Here is a 19,374-nt window from a genome sequence, read left to right on the forward strand (position 1 = left end):
GTCGTAAGAATGAAGTCTTCTGGGGGCGTGGTTCACCCGGCAAGGCGCTTTCAGAATCAGAGGGTGCTGGCCGCAGTTAAACTCCGCCCACTTTTCCGCCTGCTCCAATCTGCCACTGGCACATGTCATCCGCACTGTTTTTGTCTCGTAGGATTAGAATTTGTATTTAGTAATACGGAGGATTGGAATGATATAGATGGAGATACGAAATTAGGGAGGTTACTCACCGAAATGAGTGAAATGACACTTCCATAATTGATGGGAACACGAAAACAAAGGAAAAGCAATCCAAGGAATTTGAGAAATTGAACGAGACTCGAGAAATATAAATTCTAAATTCATTTAGATGATGTTAGATTAAATTGACGTCGTTTTTTTTATTCGCGGAGCTGTCTTGAACAGAAATTCGGAAAAGCTAGGCAGCACACAACCCAACTAGGATAATCAATGCTGATCAAGAATCTGAGTCCACAAAGAAACTCGAGAAACCTAAGAATCCGTTATTCTTGGTTGTTGGTTTTAGTACCTTACTAACCAAGTTTAGACAATAAAATCCAGAAGGACCAAAGTTTCCTTTGTCTTCAAAATGTTCCGCACCACGCACACTCACACATTTTTAACAGTGTCAAAAAGAATGTCTTCACTCTTCTCACTTCTCACTTATTCTTTTGTTCTATTGTTCCGATAATTTACAGCCAAAATGACGTTTGAAGCAGGAACAACGCATGAAGACTAGCGGCGCGACTTTTGTGCACGGAAGCACACTTTTGCACAACATAGCTGAAAGGGATTTTTTTTCGAATTTTCTGATCATTTTGGGTAAACACGAATTGAACAGTGACTGACTCTAGAAAACATTCAAATTATGGTCAAATTGGCGTGGAGTGCATTATCATGATTGAAGTTGGGCTACATTCAGGAACACCAAAATACTACCAGAGTAGAAAGGGTATATAATTGTTGTGTAGTACGACTTTGGATATTTTCAGCAAACTTGTCACGGGCCAGGCAGGACCGGGCCGAAAATTTCTCGGCCCGTAATTCAAAAAACAATTGAACTTAATTTTGAACAAAATTTTGAAACTTTACCTTTTCTCAAAGCCGGGCATACCGGGTCAAGCCGGGTCGGGCAGAATCTCAGCCTGAAAATTGAGAAATTTGATTTCCAGTACCAATGGTAATAATGATAAATTAAGGAAGGTGCTCTGAAATTTTAAATCTGCGTTTTTTTTCTTATCTGGATTTCTAATATAGATAAGCTTTGATAAGCTGTCACAAAAATTAATGATTAAATCAGATCACAATTTAAAAACGTCATTTTTGTTTTCTTTTTCAGATTCTGACATATATTTTGAAAATTGACAGATTTATTACTTTCTATGTATTCATACCACCTCAAAATAATCATGAGGGCATCTTTGACCTAGTGGGTCTGGGGTTATGGTTGTTATCCAGTTGGCGGCTCCGGAATATTAAAAAACAGACGTTTTAAAAACTAAACAGTTCAAAATCGAAACATGGGCCTTTGCATGTCCTTTGCAACTTGGTTTTTTTTCCCATTTTTCAAAAAACTAATTAAACTGTTAGGTATATAAAATTAAATTTCTCCTGGGGTGCTTTATTTTCTAGATTTGTAATTTTTGGCTTTACCAATACGGATATTTGCATTTTTTCAAATTAAGGTTTGATGGAATTTCATCATTGTGAAATATTTCTTTATTTAAACCTTTTTTTTAATTCCATAGGATTTTGCAGTATTTTTTCATGTGCTCACTTTTCCAATTTTCAAAACTTTAATTTTTTCATTCTGAAAATAAACTCATAAACAGTTTTGTGTCTTTGTTAAAATTCAGACGGCTTTTTTTTTGGTTTCATTTGCAGTTCTGATTCTGATGAGTCATTGTCCAATATTTACTGTATAATTCTCTAAATGTTTGATTTTCTGTCAGAGATCACCTTTTTTTTCTTAAAAAAAGCCGTATCATTCGATTTCAACTAATTCTGAGGCATGAAGAATTGCGATGCACGTCAATTGCATGTGAACGAAAGACTTTCGAAAAGAGTCTTTTGAAACAAATGTGTGCATTTTGTGAAAGTGAGAAAGAGAATAAAAAATGAGGAGACATACAGAAAAACGTTGAGGAGACTGAGGGGTCTCTTTTTGTGTGTGTGTGTTTCTGTTGCATAGAGAGCAGGCGGCCGCAAGGTCATTGCACCCGAGCAGTGGAGACATCCGCTCTCTCGCGCACTCTTTTTATATTTTCTCTCACTCTTATCATCATAACTGATTTGTTACTTTTTTTCTGAACACCTGGATTCAAGGTCAGCAGGATGTGCAGAGGCGTGTCCATCTGGTTGTTAAAAAGTGTCTTTTTGTTTTTTGACATGTTGGGTCAAGTTAGATCATATTTTCCTATTTTTCAAAATTTTAGTTCCGCAGTATTGTCAGTCCTAAAGTTTGGTTTCTATTCCACCTGCTCTATATCTAATATAACAGAATATAATTAGTAAATCTGATGTGAGTTTTACCTCTTTATTTTTTTCATTACTAAAATTTTAAAACAAATCTAGTTGTTCATCCTAAAACGCAATACCCATAATAAGATTACAACTTCCTCTCGCTTCTTTTTTGTTTAGTTTTTTTTTTAAAGTTTTCTTAGATGATATCAAAGTTTATACTGTTATTTTCAACTCTTTGGCAGTGGTGGTCTCACTGAACAAACATGGTTCACACCGCTAGGTTCGTACACTGCATATTGATTCATTCAAGTTTTAGTCACATTCACTTAGTGAGAGTTGCTAAGCAAAACGAAAACGCTTTCGAAATTTTGATTTCTGGATGCATAGACATGACATCATCTGTCGGTTTTTAAATGTGCATGATTCCAGTTGCCTGTTGTGAAAATAAAAAAATATTCTTTGTCATGTTTTTCGATATATCATCGTTTTTCCTGCTAATTTACCATATGATTTTAGCTCATTATGTCTAACTGTTATGGTCTTTGAGCAGCATTGACAAAATATATGAACCGTATAGGCAAAAACAATTTGAACCGTATTTTTTTTCCATCTTAAAACCTTAAACCGTATTTTTAATCTTGACTAAATATTTTTCATAATTTTCTTATTTTTGTTGTGTTTTCCGTTTCCTTTTTCTTTTTTTTCTTACAAAGTGCATAACTATTATGTTTACTTTTTGCAGGACAGTACAGGTAGGACATAGGAAAGGGCAACGACAGAAAACCAGAAATGTCTCATCGGAATAAAGATGGAAAACAGAGAAGTGAGTGTTTTTGGAACTAATTTCAACCAATTGTCCTTTTCCCTCATTTTTGAGATAAAAAATGAAGCGACTGGTATAAAGTGACAGAAAATTGAATTGAATACCATTTTAGAGCTACCCCTTCTATACGGACAGTGCAGTCAAGAACTTGTTGCCAAACAGCGGTGGAACGACTTTCCAGATTCACATAACGGAGGTGAGTGTTTTTTCTATACATATCTAAAAAGAAGCGGAAGACAACACGGAAGAATAAGGGAGCCCTAGGAGAAAGGCTTAGGGAAGAGTAGGTTCAGTAAGATTACAGTAAGATTACAGTAACCCACCTTGATTGATACACCGATAGTCATAGGTTACGTTCGATTTCCCTAATAATTAGTCACCAGCTGTTTTTATCTTATTTTTTCTCAAAGTATCCAAGAACAACCTCATAGAAACCAGTTCCACCTACACGTAGTTTGTTCATGTCCTCGATGATCACGCCTCGTACCAAAAATCTTCTGAATTACTTTTTCGACAAAGAGAAGAAGAAAAATGACGTGACTGGTCATCATGTTGTTTTTGTAATGCCTGATCCACCACGTTGACCATTCATTCAACCAAAAACAGTTCAATCAAAGTTTGCCGTCCGATTTGTCGAAAATGTATGTCGCCGGTGAGAGGGTGTAAGGATGCTTCGCTTTACCGCACAGTCCCCCAGTGATCTATGAATTAGAGAAAGACAGTTTCCAAAGAGGAAGGGGGGAGGAGGGAAAAGGTGGCGAGACTCGGTTGGTGTGTTGAAACTGATGATTGCTATCTTTCATACCTACGTCGAATGATTGTGCGAGTAAGAAAGGAAAAGAGAAAAGAGTACAATGAACATTCAAAAGTGTGAAATCGGTTATCGAGAACAAAACAATAATGGGTTTTTCTGCTTTTATTCTTTTTGCTGAAAGGAAAAAGGGAAAAGGTTTCCTCTTTTTTGTATGCTACAACTAACAGTAAAATCAAATTGAAGTGGATGGGAAAATGGGAAAAAGGCTACACTCACCCGGTAGACTGTAAAATTGAGAATGGTTGTAATAGGACAAGAGAATTCAAGCAGAAGGAAAAAAGAATAGCAAAAAAAACAAACATTGTTTCATTTCTTCTTTTTTTTCAGACAGCAATTTTTGAATTTCAGACGACGACGATTGCGACGACGTGACGATAGAGTTAGATTCACCAACTCTTAGTGCTATCAACTACGCAGAACTTCTGGACGCATTGGGTCTGGCACTATCAAGTAGCATCTGTCAAGTTAGCCTGACATTCTCTGGAAAGTGAGTTTCCTCTTTTAAATTTAAAAAACTTTAAAAAATACATTTGGTCTAAATTTTTATCGTTAACATCACAAAGAACTAGAATAATTCCGTATTCCTTTAACAAAACAGTAATCACTCGATCTAAGTCATTGTAAATATCATTCGACTGTTCGCTGATCACGCACAAAGAACGAAGCATTCCACTTGTCTCCCTGAATTTTCACTTATGTGCTGCACATGCAATCGCACACGAATGCTCTTGGGGTGATATTTTTTACCGTCCGAGCCCGCTGATGCCTCGTCGTTGATAACCTCAAAGGTGGCGTGATGATTGAGAGCAGTGGAGACGGAGGGAACAGGAGTGGCGGCTTATATAAAATGAGCTGAAAATGCTTGTTTCAAGAAATGAGTGATTTTGGTTTAATTTTGATTCTGATTCAGATCAACTTACTTTTAAAGTGTTTTTGCTCCCATTGAAGCTTTGTAGCATTGTTTATTGTTTGTGACCATAAGTTATTTGCCAGAAACTTCCATTGTCTGATTAGCGACTGTCAGCTGATTAATTTACATTTATTCAGCAGACAGGTCAACTTAATTAGTCCGAAACTTTAAGTAATGGAGTTTCCAGTCATGACGCATAAGAATTCCTCTTTCGTTTTCGGCAGTTCCAATTTCCAGTTTTCGAATGCCCATGTGTTTAGCCTGATCATCTCCATCCAGCTTGATCCCTCCCGTTCTTCACACAAAAACTGAAAATATGCCAAGTCCTTTATATCTTTCGGTGCTGATGGATAGAACTACACGCCCGTCGTCGGTGGGGCAATAGCAGAGAAAGAAGAAGAAGATGACTCGATAATGATCTAATCTGTAACAGGGGGCGACGATACAAAGTGAGATGCGCAACAGCGGTGTTGTTTCGGGGACGGACCTAAAACGCACAGTAACATCTCTTTCTCGTCATTTCTTATTTTCTCTTCCAACTTTTCTCTCGTCCCTCCTGACCGTCTTCGTCGTTGTAGTCGTCGTCGTCGCGGCAAAAAGATTCGGAGATCTTGATAATATCTTTTCCCTCCTACTCTTTCTATTCTTTTCCCTTCCTTTTCACCATCTCAATCCTTTCACATATTTTCGTTTTTTTTTCTTCTTCTTTTCTTTCCCAGAACATTCCAATCGTGCCGACACCGATGGTAAAAGCTGGATCGTGTGGGCGAATCGAAATCTATTTCTTTTCACAATGCAATTTTGTTTTGGCACATTGCTCCTGGATGATTCGTCCCGAGACCGCCGCCACCGTCATACCCCTTTATCCTTCCTGTGAGAGCGAAACGATTCCGATTCAAGTTGCGGCTTTCGGTTTCATCATCCGTGATCCTCATGTGACCCACAGTCTGTGAGATGCGCGTCCCCCTTTTTCTCGCAAGAAAGGCCGATTCGGTCAAAACTGCGAGTGTCTTCTTTCGAGGTCATTTCTCGGTCGTATGAGTTTCCACGCACCTCCCTCTTTACCTCCATCCTTCGAATTATGTACATTATGAGTAAGCAGCAATATTTCCTATTTCCGGAAACAATCCAAGAAATTTCAACTTCAACTTTCAACATTCTTGCCATCCTTTTTTGATTTCTGAATTCTGATGTTTACAGTTTCTTGCCCATCCTAGTTGACCCAACCCAACCAATTCAAGTCAGTCCATCTTTCTTTTTTTTGATTCGATGACTTATTTATGTTTAACAATTTCCTTCACCAAATTCATCCATGTGATTTGAACTCTTGGAGGTGTTGATGAACACAGAAACATCAAAAACATCACAATATCGAAACGAGGTCAAATTTCATCGAATTGAGTGGAGAATTGAGTGGAGAAATGGCGAATGTCCAAAGTCTCGATATCTGAGAAGAAACAAGTGAGAAAAAAGAAGATGGCGTGATTTTTCATGTATTATCAGGGAAAAACTGTCGTCGCCGCTTACCCTTTTAACTTTTCCCCCCGTCATCGCTTCACTAACACACTTCATTTCAAAAAAAGGCTCTCTTCATATTTTGTTCGCATCTTCTTTTCGTTCTTATCAGTTTTTGCACCCTCCTCACTAACTTTTTTGTCACTCATTCAGCCTCATCATACCATTATTCTCTCACTTTTTCACCTCATTTCTTGAACTTCATTTTCCCTGTAGCGGTCTAGGGTCAGAATGATTCAGATTAGTGTAAACCTGCCACACTGGTCAACAACAATAGGACAGTATGGAAAATGAAAAAAAAGGGGGAAATAGGAAATAACGATCCAGACCAAAAAACAATTGTTTTGTCCATCACCCATTGTAGTTCATTTTATTTCCTTTCTACTTCAAACCTTTTTTCTGATTAAAGATTATATCTAAAATTAAAAATTGTATAATTTGCAGCGTCTCAGATCTTGGACGATCATTCAACATGTCTGTTAACGGTCATAAACCTGAATTTAAAAAGATCAATCTCGTCGGAAATGTGAGTTTGTTGAAACCCATCATATCTCCAAAACGAATTTCTTTTTCAGGCTCCGCTCAGTGATGGTGCTGTTCAATACGAGAGTATCAAGCAGTTTGTTGAACAAACCGTTAGTGATGCAGAAAAAAGAAAACCGATCAGAAAGGTAGCTAAATAAGGAAAAAATTACATAAGACTGTTGAATTCCAGTTGCTCGTCGCCACAAATGGAATTGCTGCAGTTCGATGCATCACCACAATTAATAGATTTCTTAATCACACATTCCGTAACGATAAACTGATCCATTACGTTTGCATGGCGACCCAAGATGAGATCGATGCCAACTCCGGTAAGCCATCAATCAGATGTTGTATGAAAACTGTTGCATGAAATCGCGTGTTCTTCACTTTGAAACTCACGTGATAAGCGCTATCACAAAACGAGTGTTAATGATAACAATCAGCTCCAATGTACAACCAATTTCATTCCAGAATACATCAAAAAAGCCACAAGTTTGGTTATCTCACCATCAGGAAGCAACAAGAACAACTATGCAAACGTTGATGAGGTAGTAAAGCATGCCATCGAAAAGAATGTCGACGCTGTTTGGGCAGGATGGGGACACGCTTCTGAAAACCCAGATTTACCGAGAAGACTCGCCGAGAACAATATTGTCTTTATTGGACCACCAGCCAGTGCCATGTTCAGTTTGGGAGACAAAATCGCAAGTACCATTATTGCACAGACAGTCGGAATTCCCACTATTGCCTGGTCGGGTTCTGGAATCACAATGGAGAAGACACAACGTAATAAGGGAGACTTTGTGGAAGTTCCGAAAATACTTCTGGAGAAAGCTTGTGTCCGCACATACCAAGAAGGATTGGATGCTCTTCGCACCCACAACATTGGTTTCCCACTCATGGTGAGGTGTTCCACTTGATTATATCAGAATTAAATCCGATTTTTTATAGATCAAAGCTTCCGAAGGAGGTGGTGGTAAGGGAATCAGAAAGTGCAGCAAAGTGGAAGATTTCAAGAGTATGTTCGTTGAAGTCACACTTGAAGTTCCAAATTCGCCAGTCTTCTTGATGAAGTGTGTGGAGAACGCAAGACACATTGAAGTACAACTCATCGCTGATCGTTACGAGAATGTGATTTCTGTCTTCACACGTGACTGCTCGATTCAACGTCGTTGTCAAAAGATCATTGAGGAGGCTCCAGCAAGTGTTGCTCCAATGGAGACTCGCAAGCGTATGCAAGAGGATGCAGTTCGAATTGCCAAATATGTCGGATACGAATCAGCAGGAACTGTTGAGTATCTCTATTTGCCCGAAGATGACACCTACTTCTTCCTCGAGCTTAATCCACGTCTTCAAGTTGAGCATCCTGCCACTGAAATGGTCTCCGGCATCAGTATTCCAGCAATTCAAATTCAAATCGCTATGGGACTACCACTTCACAAGATTGTGGATATCAGAACTCTCTACAATCTTCCAAAAAGTGGAGATCAAGAACTCCCGGATGACGTTCTTGTAGAGACTGCACATCATGCAATTGCTGCCCGTATTACTAGTGAAGACCCAGATGACAGCTTCCGTCCATCGACCGGATCAGTCAAGGAGCTCAATTTCAACTCATCTCAAGATGCATGGGCTTATTTCTCAGTTTCTGGAGGAGGAAAAGTACACGAGTTCGCTGATTCTCAGTTTGGACACTTGTTCGCCCGTGGAACCACCAGAAATCAAGCGATCGGAAACATTCTTGGCGCACTCAAAGAGATGCAAATCACAGCTAGTTTCAAATCGCAAGTCTCCTACCTCATCGACTTGATTCAAGAGCCTGATTTCACCAACAACGGTTTCTCGACCCAATGGTTGGATGACAGAATTGCAAAGAAAATCAAACAGGTTTGTGAAAAATGTTGCTGAATTCTGCTTCTTGACCCGTCCGTTTCTATTTTGCAGAAACGCACTCTTCCGATGAGCGACATCATTGCTATCAGTGCCGCCGTTATCGGTTACCAGCGCGTCACAAACGCTTTCGAAACGTTCAAGGTATCAATCGAGAATGGACAGATCTTGCCGCCAAATGATCTCACTGAAACATTCCACTTTGATCTTGTTCAAGACCTCAAGATTTATAAGATGGGAGTCACCAGGGATCACGATAACTTTGTTGTTGCTCTGAATGGATCTCAAACCAGTGTTAACATTGTGCGATTCGGAGATTCTGGAACATTGATGGCCACACATAGAGAAAGTGTATATCATTGCAATCTTGAAGAGGACAAAGATATCTACAAGCTGAAAATCTCCAATAATATTATCATCTTCGAGAAGGATAATGATCCAAGTGTCTTGAAATCTCCATACACTGGAAAATTCTTGGGTTACAAAAAAGAAGAGGGAGAGTTTGTAGATGTTGGAGAGATTTTTGCTACTGTTGAGTCAATGAAGCTTGTGTTCAATGTCGAAGTCAAGAAGTCACCTGGAAGGTAATCCTGTTAAGTACATAAGTACTGTAAATATTTGTTTTACAGACTCCAATATGTGGCTCATGAAGGAGAAGCAATTAATCCTGGAAGCGTCATTGGACGACTCGTTGGACTTGAGAACAGTGATATGTACCGACCACAGCAGTTCGAAGGAACATTCCCAGAATGGACACCGGTGAAAAACTCTCACCCGGAAAGCAGTGTCAATGTTTACAACGAGTGTCTTAAGGTAATTTCTAGAAAGATATAGAGATAGATATAATATTGTAATGTTTTCAGAAATGCCATAGCATTCTTTCCGGATCAAACCCATTCGGAGGAGCCAATGAAGTCACTGCTCTCGTCACTCAACTTTTCACCTTCCTCAACTTCAATGACCTCTCCAGATTCATTCTTGAGCCAGTCCTCGTTCAAGTGACCAAAACGTTCCCTCCAAATGTTCGCAAAAACTTCATTGATGTGGTCGCAAAACCATGTTTCACCGGAGACAAGCTTGTGCAAGCTCTCAACGGATACGTCCTCAGTCCAGAAGACCGAATCAAGTTCGACCAAGCTGTCAATGAGTTTGCTTATGGCTCCAAAGGATTTGTTGCCGGAGTTTTGAACAATCTCCTCCGTGCATACATTAATGTTGAGAAGTTCTTCGAAGGAAAGGGATATGATGACTCTGTAACAGAGATCAAGGAGAACAATGTGAGCGGAGACGCAGTTGTGCAGACCATCTACTCTCACACTCAAATCAAGAACAAGAATCTTGTCATGAGAGCTATTCTTGAGGCATTGAAGCAGACTGAAGCCAAGTATATCCCATCGTTGCTCGATAATCTCCGTGAAATTGGAAATCTTCATCACACCGAAGAGATATCCAGCTTGGCCAGAGAGATTCTTCTAATCTTCCAAAACTTGTGCTATAAGAACAACTACTCCGGAATCACTGCTAGTGGAAAGCCAGCTACTGTTGCAGAAGTCAAGTATTGGCTTAACAGCCCAGTCGCAAAGAGACCAGATTCTACCGGATGGAAGGTTATCCATGAATACTTCTTCGACAAAGATATCGGATCTCAATGCCTTGATCGCTACGTTGCGATGCACATTTCTGCAGAGAGTGGATATCTGGAGAACACATACAAGCTTCCAACAATGGATTGCACCATCAATCACTTCTCTTTGGTTCCAAAACCAACTAGCTTCAACAAGATTGTCCTCAAGGGAAATAAGTTGATTGTTGTCCGTTTGTCAATCGACTCCGAAGACTACAACACTTGCTTCACCAACCCTGAATTCTTGGAATGTTTGAAGAAGAACTTCTCTCAATACTGCAAATCTAAGGATGTCATCAATGTTTCCATTTTCGTCAAGATTTTGAATGATAATTCTATCCATCATGTAAGTGAAATAATGTACTAGTACAGTTTTTAATTATTTTTATTTTCAGGACGCTTCCACACTTACCGACGCAGAGGAGCAGAAGGTGTGCTATGCTCAGAACGCCGTTGTTAACATTAAGGCTTACCTTGAAAAAGATTTCGATGTAAACCGCGTCAACACTGTCATCTGCCTTCACGACCGCCCACTCCCACAACTCACCATCTTCGAGCAAGTCCGACTTGAAAAGGATCGTCTTCCAGTGAACTCTTACCCAGTTCTCTCAAGACTTTCTTCAGTCCGTGCTTACCAGCAGGATGATGCTGCGAGCAACTTCTCCAAATTGTTCATTCGTCAACAGTTGATCATTCCAGGAAATAAGGCTGAGGATGTGTAAGTTATTTTGTAAATTGTTGACTGTTTTTATATTAATGTTTTCAGCAAGCGGAAAGTGTCTGAAGCCGTCTTCCTTGCATTGGACAATGCCTGCACTGCTGCTCAAGTAGCCATGGGAAAGAAGAGCACGACTGGAAAGGAACTCTTCTTCACTTCCAACCACGTGTTCGTATTCATTTCCTGTCCAGGACTTCCAAAGGAGGTTATTGCTTCCGAGGAGTTCATGACGTTCATGAAGGAGTGCATCACCGAAGAAGTGGATAACCACAAGTCGATTCTTGCCAAGCATCAAATCAACGAAGTCGAAATGGTCTATGAGTCGATCGATGGTCACAAGAGAATTGTTATCCGTGATGAGACAGGTGTCACCACAGAGGTCATCACGGAGTTCCCAGAAACTCTTGGAACCTATCCAACTGTCTCTGTTGTCGACAAGAAACGTTTCGCTGCTCGCAGAGTCAACTCTTCTTACATCTATGACTTCCCAATCATCTTCGGAATGGCTGCTGTAAACTCATGGAAGGCTGCGGAGTCATTGGATAAGGAGGCATACAACAAGAGTGTTGAATTGCTCAGCGCAGATATGGCTGCAGCCCTGAATGAAGGAAGATGGAGAGACTTCTTCAGTTATGAAGAACTTGTTTTCGAAAATGGAAAGCTTGAGCATATCAGTGATGCCGCCCTTCTTCAAAAACGCTCGAAGAATGCTCTCAACAAATGTGGAATGGTTGCATGGACCATGACTCTGTACACTCCAGAAAAACCACTCGGTTACACAATTGTTCTTATTGGAAACGATGTCACCTTCCAATCCGGATCGTTCGGAACTGCTGAAGACGATCTTTTCGCTGCTGCTTCCACCTTCTCCCGCGAACAAAAACTTCCACGTGTCAACGTCTCAGTCAACTCGGGAGCTCGCATTGGGCTTTCTACTAAAATTTCTAAGCTGGTCAAGGTGCAATTGAAGAATGATGAGAAGCCAGATCAAGGATTCGACTACATCTATGTCGACGGAGAGCACAAGGCTGATGTTGAAGGACAAGTGGTGTATGAGGAGTTGGACAACGGAAGATTAAAGATTAATGCCGTGATTGGTGCCAAGAATGAGAAGATTGGAGTTGAGAACTTGCAGGGATCTGGTCTTATTGCTGGAGAAACCTCTCGTGCTTACTTCGAAGTTCCAACATATTGTTATGTCACCGGAAGATCTGTTGGAATCGGAGCCTACACTGCTCGTCTCGCTCACAGAATCGTTCAACACAAACAATCTCATTTGATCCTTACTGGATACGAAGCGTTGAACACTCTGCTCGGAAAAAAGGTGTACACATCGAACAATCAGCTCGGAGGACCGGAAGTCATGTTCCGCAACGGTGTCACTCACGCTGTTGTTGAAAATGATTTGGAAGGAATCGCTAAAGTGCTCAAGTGGATGTCTTACTTGCCAACAAAACAGAACCAATTCCCATACTTCTGTCAATATGGAAATGACTCCAACCTCCGTGATGTCAGAGTTCCATTGGACGGTGGAGACGAGAAACAATACGATGTACGTCAACTCATTGACTCCAAAGATATTCACAACAAACATGGAATCTGTGATACCATGTCATTCGATGAAATTTGTGGAGATTGGGCGAAGTCGATTGTTGCCGGAAGAGCAAGACTGTGTGGAATTCCAATCGGAATCGTTGCATCTGAGTTCCGCAACTTCCAGACCACTGTACCAGCAGACCCAGCTCTCGAAGGATCACAAACCCAGAACACCCAACGTGCCGGACAAGTGTGGTACCCGGACTCTGCCTTCAAGACAGCTGAGGCTATCAATGACTTGAACAAAGAAAACTTGCCACTCATCATCATCGCCTCCCTCCGTGGTTTCTCTGGAGGACAGAAGGATATGTACGACATGGTTCTGAAGTTCGGAGCACAGATTGTTGACGCTTTGGCCGTTTACAACAGACCAGTCATTGTCTACATCCCAGAAGCCGGAGAACTTCGTGGAGGAGCTTGGGCTGTGTTGGATAGCAAAATCCGTCCAGAGTTCATCCACCTCGTCGCCGATGAGAAGTCCCGAGGAGGAATCCTGGAGCCAAACGCAGTTGTCGGAATCAAGTTCCGTAAACCAGTGATGGCTGAGATGATGAAGAGATGTGATGAATCCTACGCCACACTTGCCGCCGATCCGACCTCCAAGAAACTTGCCGAGGAGAGATACACCGAGTTGAGCAAGGTCTACAAAAACGCTGCGATTGAATTCGCAGATGCTCATGACAGATGGCAAAGAATGAAGTCGGTGGGAGCAGTCGACCATGTAACATCCCTGAAAAACTCCAGAAGACTATTCTTCGCATTGTTCAGAAATGAGCTTGCTAAAGTTGGAATGGCTAACTTGTAAGTTTACTATGAACAATAACATTTCAATAAAATTTTATTTGCAGGTACACAAGTGCTCCACACGCCAGCAAACCAAACCTCGACTTTGCCATGAACTGGGTTGAGAGCAATCTGAAAAACTCCGTTGACCGATCCGCTTCACTGGATGAACAATTCAGACAGCTTGAAACTTATAGCAAAGATCATTTAGTGAAAGATGTGGTTAGCGCTGTGAGAGAATCCAAGAGAAAGTAAGAATTGCAAATATTAGTGATAAAATTAATTTTTTTTTCCAGGTATGAAGAACATGTCAACAATTTCCTGGCTTCATGTCAATAAATCAAGTCAACCCATCAAGCATTTTATTTTCTCTCTTTTTTTCCAGATTTTTTAAAATCTTATATTCAATTTTGCTTTAGCGCTTTGTTGTCTCCAACCCCTTCCTATCTCGTCTTTTTGTTTTGACTCTTTTTGTTTTGTAGTTCAACTGTTTGATTATTGATTGATTTTTGGTCAAACACCCGCCCATCCGCCCACAAGTGATATATTCTGTGATATTCCACATTTGTTTTGTGCCTTTTTGATTACGTGTCACCCGACTAACATAAATTTTTTTCCCATTTCACTTCCACCAACTTGCTGCTCTTTCCCCCCGACTTTCTCACTTTTTGATTTTTGACAAACACGACAAACTTGTTCTCCATTTTTGTTCCTTGGAGATCAACGCTACTTATTTTCTTTATTATCTAGAAAAATATTGTCAGATGTCATTCATTTTAACGCTTGCGTTTAGCACAGTTGTGATATTATTTACGATTTTGATTGATTCAAGTTTCTTCGTTTCCTAAACTGAAAAAAGTTATTATATTAAATCGTTTTTTATGTTTTGTTTTAGCAGCCTGGTACTATCCAATGGCAGTACAGTCAATCTATAAATTTGGCATTTGAAAATATTATTAAAGTGTTGATTTTTTACTGAAAACTCGGCCTATTCAACATAATGTCAACACACTCGCATTTGTTATTAAAACAGTAGTAGTTGAGTGAGCATTCCCAATAGGTAATACACTATCGTCCGAACAAACCGATAATCGTTGCGGCCAATGCTTTTCAGTAGGGAATTGGCGCCGTGCTTTCACATTTTTACCCAGATGAATCCGAAAAAGCCGTGTTTCACATCAACAAATCACTCAACAAAGCTCAACAGAACTAGTTGCATTATAATGGTTCTTTTCATATTCAAAGATAGAGTATTTCTACAACTTCGCTCAATTTGGTATCCCAGGATAAATTGGTCATGGACAATGGACCTCAAGTTTTCAAACTTTTTGTATTGTGACCAGGTCCGGCCCGTTGCAAGTCTGGTCTACATTCTACTGTCTGGGTCATCTTATCTCATTAGCACCTGTCGTAAATTGCAACAATCCAATCCTATTTACCTCGACAATTTGGCAGTCCTTCTTTCTATCTCCTTACTCGATGCATATACCCTCTCCTCCTCTGTGTGCTCTCTCTCTCTCTTTCACTCTCTCTTCTTTCTCTCCCCACGTATATCGATTTTTATACCACTACTGCTTTCAGGAAAACATGAGTATTTCCCTTGAAAGCAAAACAAAATTGCCACAAAAAATTCTGGAAATCATCTCCGATGGATCGGCGTTGTTGTCAATCCCGATGAGCGGCTCACAAGCCCAGGAAGTGAGTTTTTTGTTGAAGGGAACGTTTAAAAAAATTTAAATTATTCAGACACTTCTAACCAGCGCGAAACACTTCAGCACTGTAGAGCAAATGATTGATAATACTGAAAGAGTGAGTTGTTTTAATTTAGTTTCAAAATTATTTGTGGAAATATTCAGATTCTGCGCGATATCGAGAAAATGGTCGATGATGTCGCCAAAACAGCTGACCAGATGGAAACAGGGTAAGATTTGAGTGAATTTTGTTTGGGAATGGAACTGGTATCTGCTGTGAACCTTTTATAAAGTTTTGAAAACCTCACCAAGCAGGTCGAAGAGGTCCGCTGACCGATCATTAAAAATGGTAGTTACTAGGAATTGATTTACGATATTTCCCATAGCAAAAAAAAAAGAATTTACATGATTTTTTGGCAATTTGGGAGATTTTTTAACAGTGTATCGTTTAGTTCGAAAATACATCAATGACGGAGTGAGATTATGAACTTCTAGAAGAAAAATTGATATTCTAACCAATTCAGCTGGGGATGAAATTAAACATTGTCGAATATGTTATCCCTGAATAATGATCTAACTTTAAAACTACGTTCGACGTCTAAAACTGGAAATTTAATCATTTTGCGCTTCAGTGCCTCTATAACTTCCTAGACGAATTCATCTGTGCATCTTTCAAGAAAAATAATCATATTTGCAAGCGTGACTCGCTTGAAACGTGATATCATGAACTGAAAAATACACCAAAATCTAGATCTCGGCAAGTTCTATGTCCATGAACTACTAGAAGCCGGCTAAAAAGCAGCGGGCCGTGAAAAATGCCAAAAAACGCAGAAATAGTCAAAAATCATTCTAGCCCGGCCAGTGGCATGTGAGCGAATAGCCAACCAACCCGTAGTAGGTCATAGAAATACAACTCGTCGAGATTCATATTTTGGTATGTTTTTCAACTCCTAATATTGGGTTCCAAACGAGTGCCCGGTCTCCAAATATGAAATTAATCTTGCTCTTTGATTCTCATCAATTCCCAACATTATCAACCAATTTCCAGATTGGATTATGTCTGCGACATCCAGGAAACTCTCCAAAAAGTGGAACGACAAAACTACTACAGTGCCGTCCCGAAGTCATTTTCTGCCGAGAGCTTCTCTTCGTCAGTAGCCGGTGAACGACCATCAACATCGAATGCTTAAAAGATTGTTAAAACTGTCTGTGATACTTTCAAAAAGATTCTTTATTGTGATTTTCTGTTGTGGTAAGAATCCCTGATCTCAAAACTTTCTATGATCTCGCTTTTCAAAGTTCTAATAAAAAAATGTTTATTGATGAAACAAACTGTTTGGAAATTGTGGAATAAAAATGAAACAAACTAAAATTCTATAAACTGAGAGAACTTTTTCGAGCGGAACAACGTTTCCATGGGAATGTCAAGGGAAACGAAAATTTTGAAAAAAGTGAGAACGCCAAGTTTTTTTTGAACTTTAAAATGTACACTTCTCAAGATTTCTTCAAAAATGCAAAAACAGTTCCGATTTTCGAAGATCAAACCGATTTTCGTTTTTCCGACTAGACTCTGCCAAAAACTACTAATTTCATGGTGCCTTGTTTCAATTTCCTGCTCGCGCTGCCGTTGACCATCCCCAATATTTGAAGATTGATTTATTTTGGCCCGCCGGCGGCGAAAATGCGGATATCACTGACACCTCGGCTTCCCTTCCGATAATTTTGTTTGCACACCGGTCAAATTGATTATTGGTGGGCAACCAACAGTGACACCTATTTTTCCTTCACCTTTTTTTTCTCACTGTCCACTCAAACCAGAAATAAACTCCGCCTTGCTATTACGAGAGCGACCCCCTCTTGCTCATTAAACACGAACAGGAAGGCTTTCGATTCAGTGGTTTTCTTATCTGAGCTTTTTCCAACCTCATTTTTATAATTCTCGCTCCTTTAATCTTTTATGTTTTTGCCCTTGAAGTCTCAATAGTTGCAGGTATTTTGCAAGCTATTTGGCCTCACGTCTACTCAACACTTGACAGGTCTAGAAGGCCATAATACGAGCGTTTTCCGGAATAAATTGTGTCTGCCTACTGCTGCCATCGGTCTGCCCTTCGTTTTTCTCCCCCCCCTTCATCCCGCTTCTCTCTTTTTACTTTCGTCGTCAACCGATTCGTCACCACACACTTTCACTTATGCCATCACCGACATCATCATCAGCCAGCGTGTTTTCATGTCACCTGTTTTTTGTGATTTGCAACTTTTTTGTGATTACTCCAGCTTTTGCTCAGTTTAACAGGGTGAGTTTTTTTCTTGTTAATTTTGGGGGGTAAATTAAGATATGGTAGTTTGGATTGCTCAGTGACTTTAATCTTATATTTTTCAGTTTTTCGATCCTTCGATACCGGAACAAGAAACCGTGCTCACAGACTATGATTTTAATATGATTGGTCACTTTCGTGACAACGACCAGTGGTTTGTAAATGATTCTGCTATGTACAACCCGCTCAGATTTGAAGGAGATATCGGTAAGTGCATTTTTTCCAAATCTTCTAATCTTCCATTAAACGTTTTTGAAATTTAGCCAACAGTGGTCTCAATTCTCGATCCATCAACACATTTCTTGGTGACAGTCCATTATTTGGAATATTTGGTGTACAACGGAATGCAGTGAGACAGACGTATTTGAAATGGGAGCAAGCTAGGATTCCATACACTATTAGTTCACAATACTCATCCTACAGTCGTACAAAAATAGCAGAGGCTATTGAAGAATACAGAAAGAAGACATGTATCGACTTCTCACCAAAAAGTGCAGGAGACTTGGATTATATTCATATTGTGCCTGATGATGGTTGCTATTCGCTTGTTGGAAGGATTGGTGAGTGTACTTCTTCGCACTTTTTCCAATTTGATAATTTCCAGGTGGAAAGCAACCAGTGAGTCTTGGTGATGGCTGTATTCAAAAAGGAATTATCATCCATGAACTTATGCATGCTGTCGGGTTTTTTCACGAACAAAGTCGAGCCGACCGTGACGAATTTGTGAAAATCAACTGGAGTAATGTAGAAGCTGGGCTACAGGATCAGTTTGATAAATACTCCTTGAACATGATTGACCATTTGGGCACAAAATATGATTATGGATCTGTAATGCATTATGCTCCAACAGCGTTCAGTAAGAACGGCAAGCCAACAATCGAGCCGATTGAGAAGAATGTGGAAATCGGACAACGTGCAGGATTCAGTGAGAATGATATCTATAAAATCAATATGCTGTACAACTGCCCAACTTTCAGTGAGTTTTTGATAGAAAAATTGATTATATAGTTCTATTTCAGCCACTACCACTATTGCTCCAGAAAATTCAAAGCGTTTGAAGAGTATCACCAAAAAAGTGACATCGGCGGTAATCTTATGTTGATAATTTGATAGTATTAATTCTAAACACATTTCCAGACTGCAAGCCCCATATCTAAGAAGGGGGAAATTGGATCATCAATCGGTGATAAAGGGGACAGAGGCGATAACTCAATTTTAAGCTCACTAATTTCTATTCATGCAGGAAGGGGAAAATGTGAAGATCGGTAGGCACATATTTTTTAACGCTTAGGTACTAATATTTGAATTCAATTTCAGTCGGAAAGATTGTGAATTCCTTGCGAGAGCTGGTCACTGTGAGAGTCGGTTCAGTGTAAGATTCATGACGGAGAACTGTGCAAACAGCTGTGGCAAGTGCTTAGCTGAAGAGAAAGAAAATGCAGTTTGTGAGGATGCAAGGTAGGTTTTTTGAACAGTTTTATGTATTCAGTCATTTATCATTTTAGAACATGGTGTGAGCGATGGGCGAATAGTGGAATGTGCAACCAAACCATTTTCAAGGACTACATGAGACAGAAATGTGCGAAGAGCTGTAAATTCTGCTAAAGAAAAGACATAGAATACATATTATATAAATTATCTATTTAAGAAAAAACCGGTCATTTTTGTTCTTTCATTAATACTATTATTGATGGTCTTTCGTGTCATTTT

General features: G+C 39.8%; 3 protein-coding genes across 3 annotated transcripts; all 3 read left to right on the forward strand.

Annotated features, from left to right (window-relative positions):
* Positions 1–3,249: 3,249 nt before the first annotated feature.
* On the forward strand, positions 3,250–13,997 carry GCK72_025538 (uncharacterized protein; the record flags this gene model as incomplete). Its single annotated transcript, XM_003106172.2, has 15 exons — positions 3,250–3,283; positions 3,396–3,479; positions 4,446–4,584; positions 6,967–7,048; positions 7,098–7,193; positions 7,238–7,376; positions 7,519–7,949; positions 7,999–8,934; positions 8,992–9,521; positions 9,567–9,750; positions 9,801–10,907; positions 10,957–11,279; positions 11,328–13,676; positions 13,724–13,909; positions 13,955–13,997. 15 exons carry the CDS (start codon positions 3,250–3,252, stop codon positions 13,995–13,997), a joined length of 6,663 nt encoding a protein of 2,220 aa, XP_003106220.2.
* Positions 13,998–15,245: 1,248 nt separating this feature from the next.
* Positions 15,246–16,539, forward strand: GCK72_025539 (uncharacterized protein; the record flags this gene model as incomplete). Its single annotated transcript, XM_003106219.2, has 4 exons — positions 15,246–15,356; positions 15,405–15,467; positions 15,515–15,579; positions 16,398–16,539. The coding sequence occupies 4 exons, from the start codon at positions 15,246–15,248 to the stop codon at positions 16,537–16,539; spliced, it is 381 nt and encodes a 126-aa protein (XP_003106267.2).
* Positions 16,540–17,538: 999 nt separating this feature from the next.
* Positions 17,539–19,269, forward strand: GCK72_025540 (uncharacterized protein; the record flags this gene model as incomplete). Its single annotated transcript, XM_053736380.1, has 8 exons — positions 17,539–17,643; positions 17,730–17,871; positions 17,928–18,224; positions 18,269–18,640; positions 18,684–18,751; positions 18,802–18,929; positions 18,982–19,122; positions 19,170–19,269. The coding sequence occupies 8 exons, from the start codon at positions 17,539–17,541 to the stop codon at positions 19,267–19,269; spliced, it is 1,353 nt and encodes a 450-aa protein (XP_053579946.1).
* Positions 19,270–19,374: the final 105 nt, after the last annotated feature.

Source organism: Caenorhabditis remanei, chromosome X (assembly GCF_010183535.1).
Source record: "Caenorhabditis remanei strain PX506 chromosome X, whole genome shotgun sequence".
Lineage (NCBI taxonomy): Eukaryota > Metazoa > Nematoda > Chromadorea > Rhabditida > Rhabditidae > Caenorhabditis > Caenorhabditis remanei.